Here is a 6143-nt window from a genome sequence, read left to right on the forward strand (position 1 = left end):
ACCTACCTGTACTTGCATCGTTGTACCTGTAACTGGAATAGACACAGGTAGATATTAGGTACCTATAGATAATGTTGACGCCAAAAGTCGCTAAGAAATTGGCAAAAAACGAAATTCAAAAAGTCAAAATGAAAGTGTGGCAAAATGTTGAATTATTTTCTAAAAGTGTAAAGTTCAACAAGCTGAGCCATTTAATTAGTCAAAACTCAATAAAAACACTAACAAATGCACCTCGTTCACCTACCCTTTTATTATAACTCAATAAAAGATCGTCGATTATTCATATTTATTCATTAAAAAATAATAAAATAACACGCGAACGCATTCGTACATTTTAAACTATTCGAACGTAAACATAATCTGATGAAATATCGAGACCACCTCATGTGTTAGAATGGACAAGTATTAGAATGGTCAAGTGGTAGAAAAAGAGGGGAAAAAAGGGAAAAATATTTTTGTTGCCAACCCACTTTGTTTGGAGAAGAAAATTTTGTAAATTAAAATGAAAAGTAAAGCCCAAGTATTAGAATGGTCAAGTTGTAGAATAGTTAAGTATTAGAATGGACAAGTGTTAGAAAATACAAATATCAGGATGGACTCGGAGAATGTGAGAATTAGGCGAGGCGAAGCCGAGCCGTTTAAAATTTATATTTCATTCGATGAGCATTACTCCCCTTGGTGAGTTCAGACGGAGGCTGGACATTACCGTGTATGTAGACAGTACCTGCGGTAGTTTCTAAAAAACTGTACTCACCGAGGCCGAAGGCCGAGGGAAGTTAACAGACATAGTATGAACAACAAAGCGACCCGCGCAACCGAGGCAAAGCCGAGGTGAGCGGACACAACGCCCCCCAACCCTGAAAACAGCTACCCTTGTACCCTATTATCCAAAAAAGTAGTAAGTCTAAGTACCACTTCCTCATCCTCTTATAACAGATTGCTCTTTTCCCCCTATTTTTCAAATACTTGACCATTCTAATACTTGACTATTCTACTACTTTTGACTATTCTACAACTTGACCATTCTAATACATGGGCTTTACTTTTCATTTTAATTATTTTACGAAATTTTCTTCTCCAAACAAAGTGGGTTGGCAACAAAAATATTTTTCCCTTTTTTTCCCTCTTTTTCTACAACTTGACCATTCTAATACTTGGCCATTCTAACACAAGAGGTGGTACCGAAATATCATCTAAACTGACGATAACGAGGTACGGCAGTGTTGCCGTAACGAATAGCGCCTAAATGCGCTATCACATCTTCCCCCTCTTGAGAACTAGAGGTTTAATCGATTAGGCTGGCGTCGAGATCGCGATGATTTCCTGATGACAGACGGCTTCGATTTTCTGACGACAGGCGGCTTTGATCTTCTGACGACAGGCGGTGGCGATTTCGGCGGTTCTCTAGGTTCTCACTGAGGTACCGGCGATTCTCCTGGATCTTGTGGAGGTTCCGGCGACTCGCTTTGTTCGGCTGGGAAAAATATAGGAACGATTCCTGTCGGCGATATGTTTTGATCGATCTTTCTCAGTTGGTCGACATGAAATCGATGAAGCGAATCGTTAACAGATACCGTGTAATTAACTTCGCCGTCTTTACTGACGATTTTTCCAATCAGCCACTTTTTCCCTTGGTGACGAGAATAATTACGAGCCGCTACTCTTTCCCCCTCGGAAAACGAGACTGGAGGTCGAGAGATCGGCGTTGGCTTCGACTTTGCCTTGGCAACGGCGGATAAATTTAACGGAGAATTTAGCTCACGGCCCAAGAAACGTTTGGCTGGAGAAATTCCCGTTGTTGTATGCGGAGCTCGGCGGATCGCAAATAACGCTTCGTTCAGCTTCTGCTGCAAGTCGGTGCCAGGCAACCTTTTCAACGAATTTTTTACAGTGGCCACAAAACGTTCGACTTGGCCATTGGTTGCTGGGTGAAACGGAGCACTCGTTTTATGGCAGAAACCGACATTCTCTGCGAATTCCTTGAACTCGGAACTTGTAAACGCTGTTCCGTTATCGGAGACTACTGTTTGAGCAATACCAAACGTGGTGAAAAACGATTCCAAGCTTGATATCGCAGACTTCGATGACGTAGAGGGGACGATATCGACTTCGACCCACTTCGAGAATGCATCAACGATCAAAAATAGAATTTTACCGTTGATGGTTGCAAAATCAATATGAACGCGCTCCATAGGCGCGGACGCTGGTTCCCACGAATAATGAGAAGTCTTCTTCGGGTCACTTGCGTTTTCGACGCAAGATTGGCATTTCTTCGTGATGTTTTCGATGTCTTTGTCGATTTTAGGCCAATATAAGTGAGATCGAGCGAGCGATTTCATTTTCGATGCGCCGATGTGGCCTTTATGAAGTTCTTGAAGAACCGATGAGCGCAGAGCAGACGGAACGTAGACGCGCATACCCATGAATAAAACGTCACCTTCACAGGTGTAAGGCGAATTGTAGATTTTTCCTGCGCGTAGACCATCGAGAATGGAACGTGTTTCCGGATCTTTAACCGTAGCTTTCGCAAGTTCGCGTTTCGTAACAGGTAATTTGTCCATCTGTGAGACATGGAAAACTGCGATGTCGTCTTTGCTCGCGAACAGATCGTCGGATGAAGTAGGAAGAGGTAATCTGGAGAGGGCATCGGCGTTACCGTTCTTCTCTGAGCGTCTGTACTTGATATCGAAAACGAACTGTTGAAGGTATAATGCGTAATGCATCATACGAGTAGCGCTAAGCGCTGGCAACTTCTTTCGGTGAGGCCCAAAAATATGAGTCAAGGGCTCTGAATCTGTGTATAAAACGAACCGTTGTCCGTACAGATAGTTGAAAAACTTCGTGACGGCCCATTTAATCGCAACGATTGGTTTTTTCGGATCGTAGCGAGTGAGTACACGTTCTGATGCGATTTCTTGTTTGACGTGCTGGAAACTTTGTTCGCATTCATCTGTCCAGATGAAATCTTCGCTTTGACGAGTTAAACGATGTAACGGAGCTGCTATTGTCGCCAGATGAGGGACAAACTTCGAGTAAAAACCGACGAGACCAAGAAACGATTTCACCTCTGTTGGGTTGGTGGGTGCAGGAACGTTGAGAACTGCTAAAACTTTATCGTCGGTCTCGTGAACTCCATTCGCGTCGATCGTGTATCCAACAAACTTTACTTTGCGTTCAAAGAAACGGCATTTCGAACGGTTCAAGCGTAAATTAGCTTCTTTGCAGATTCGAAGAGTGTCTTCCAACAGACGAAAATGTTCTTCGATGCTGGCTGCTGAGAGATGAATATCGTCGTGCACAACTACGCGACCTTTACGGCGGAATTTTCCATCCATCCATTTTTGGAACTTTGCCGGAGCTGAGCCCACGCTGAAGAAAATGCGTTTCGGGCGATACAGTCCGCGGTGCGTGTTGATAACGAGAGCGTCGCTTGTCTTTTCGTCAGTTGGCATGTGCAGAAATGCCGAATAAACATCGAGTACTGACGAGTGGACTTCGGAGCCTTCTTCGTTGGACATTTGCGTTGTAATTTCGTCGTAGCCAGGAAACGGGTATTGGTTGATGAATATTTGTGGATTAACGGTTCCACTATAATCGCCTGTAATGCGAACAGCGTTCTTTTTAACGACTGGTACGATCGGCGAAGCCCATTCGCTGGTTTCAACTTTTTTGAGAACTCCGTTGGCGACTAAACGATCTAACTCGTCCTCAATTTTGGACCGTAGAGCGATCGGTACGGGTCGAGCTTTCAGGAATTTCGGTTCAGCGTCTGGTTTGAAGTGTAACGATTCGACGTGGTCTTTAATTTCACCGATGGTGGGCTCAAAAACGCACGAATACTTCTCTAACAGGGCTTCTAATCGTTGGGCCACTGGTGTAGGTAGATCGGAGCGCTGAACGGAATGAATATTGCTGAGATAAATTTCCAACTCTCGCATACCATCTCGACCAAGAAGAGCAGGTAAGTTTTCGTTGATAATGTGGAGAGTCAGCTTCGTAGATTTGTCGTTGTATTTAACTGGAACACGAGCGACACCGATTGGATGAAAGACGTGCCCGGTATAGTCTTTGAAAACGTCGTTGGTCGGCTGTAACGTAGATAAATTGCCACCAAGACTGCAGAAAATCGATTTACTCATAATCGAACGAAGACTACCGCAATCTACTTCCATTTCGGTTGGATTATCGTTGATTTTAACGTTGATCATAACTGGAGACTCGTCATCTTGCACGGAGCACGAATGAACAGTTCGAACAGGTAAGGTCAAAACGTTGTAATCGTCGTCGTCGCTAACGTCGTTGTACTTCGAAACAGATTTCACACCTTTCGGTTTGGCGTTGGAGTTTGTTTTCGTAGACGTAGACTCGTTGGCTGGTTTCGTTTCAGCGGCGCGTTTCTTTTTAAAACAAACTTCGGCGACGTGACCTTGAGCTTTGCAGAAATTACAACGTAAATTCTTCTTCATACAATTAGCCGCAGTATGATTATTCAAACCACAACGAATACACTGAGTAGTTGTCGCACTTTGAAATTGACCACCGTTGTCACACGAATACGTTTTCTTCTTGAAACGACTGCGGTTCTGGTTTTGATTTTGTAACTTGTGAACTGGAGCATCGGATACTGCCGGTGAGAGAATTTCGTTGGTACTAGCTAACGCACGTTCAATCGCTTGAGCGATACTCAAGGTTTTGTCAAGCGGAATATCATCTTCTTCGAAAAGACGATCAAGGATAGGTTTTGAACGTAGTCCACTGACGAATACATCGCGTAGCATTTCGTTTAAAAATTCGTTGGCGTACTTACAGTCAACAGCTAATTTTCTCAGCTCGGTGATGTAGTCGGATACAGATTCACCTTCACGTTGCTTGCGGTTTAAGAACGCGTGTCGAGCTAGAATTTTCAGTCGTTTAGGGCAGACCTTATCTTCGATGAGTTTTTTCAAGGTAGCGTATGATGCCGTTTTAATGTCCTCTGGATAGACTAGATTCTTTACCAAAGCGAACATCTTCGGTGACAGTGAGTTCAACAAGGTTGAAGCTTTCTTGTCGGTTGCCGTATGATAAGCGTTGAAATACACTTCTAGTCTAGAGATAAAATTCTCGAAGCTTTCGTTTTGTTCATCATACTTGTCTAGTCGGACGATCGGAGCTGAAGAATTGCTGCCACCGGACGTAGTGGTGTTCAAAACATCGCTGGTGGTAACGGAAGATTCGGCTAATCTTGCCACAGCATTTGTTAGAGCTTTGCTCTGTTCGGTGAGCGATTGTAGAATCGCTGCAGCCGTCTGGGCATCCATAATTACGTCGCGAACTACACTACCGACTGCGCCAATATTATAACTCAATAAAAGATCGTCGATTATTCATATTTATTCATTAAAAAATAATAAAATAACACGCGAACGCATTCGTACATTTTAAACTATTCGAACGTAAACATAATCTGATGAAATATCATCTAAACTGACGATAACGAGGTACGGCAGTGTTGCCGTAACGAATAGCGCCTAAATGCGCTATCACACCTTTGAATACCTATTGACCAAAAAAAAAAATGGTCTACCTTTCCCATAAATTTTTTATCCAACTCAGACAACATAACGGTCAAAGTGCATTAAAAAAAATTCATGTCGAATTGTCGAATAAATGACGAAATAATGAGCGTTGTAAGGCAGCTGTAGGGGTTCTTACTCTTAGGTATGGCAGGCGCAACTCCTCTAAAATCAGCCGGAACCGAACAGTCTGATAATAAGCAGCTGCTGATGGCGGCGTGGACCAGGTGACAGATTGCTTTCACATCCAGTTTAACTACGATAAAACTTAATTTCAAAATCCAAATCATATCTCGAATGAATACAATTTTGGAATCATTACTATTATTATCATTCGCCGGACAACGGATCGCGCGCACGTCCGAGACGTGCTCTTCATTAATTCAGTACCTCTCTACCTATGTACCTACCTATTTTCACACCATCATCATTGCTACTATATTGACACTGACCGTATCAGTGTCAAAACATGGAATAGTGTATTGATTTTGCAACCCATTGGCTTCGAAGTTTACTTGCTGAAAAGTACATAATATTCTTTTATTTGACTCGAACTTATATCGAAAGACTTCCAATTTCCTTTGAAAA

General features: G+C 42.9%; 1 protein-coding gene across 1 annotated transcript; it reads right to left on the reverse strand.

Moving 5' to 3' along the window:
• Window positions 1–1412: 1412 nt before the first annotated feature.
• On the reverse strand, window positions 1413–5794 carry LOC135843386 (uncharacterized protein K02A2.6-like). The gene has a single exon (XM_065361253.1). It carries the CDS (start codon window positions 5298–5300, stop codon window positions 1413–1415), a length of 3888 nt encoding a protein of 1295 aa, XP_065217325.1. The 5' UTR covers window positions 5301–5794.
• Window positions 5795–6143: the final 349 nt, after the last annotated feature.

Source organism: Planococcus citri, chromosome 4 (genome assembly GCF_950023065.1).
Source record: "Planococcus citri chromosome 4, ihPlaCitr1.1, whole genome shotgun sequence".
Classification (NCBI taxonomy): Eukaryota; Metazoa; Arthropoda; class Insecta; order Hemiptera; family Pseudococcidae; genus Planococcus; species Planococcus citri.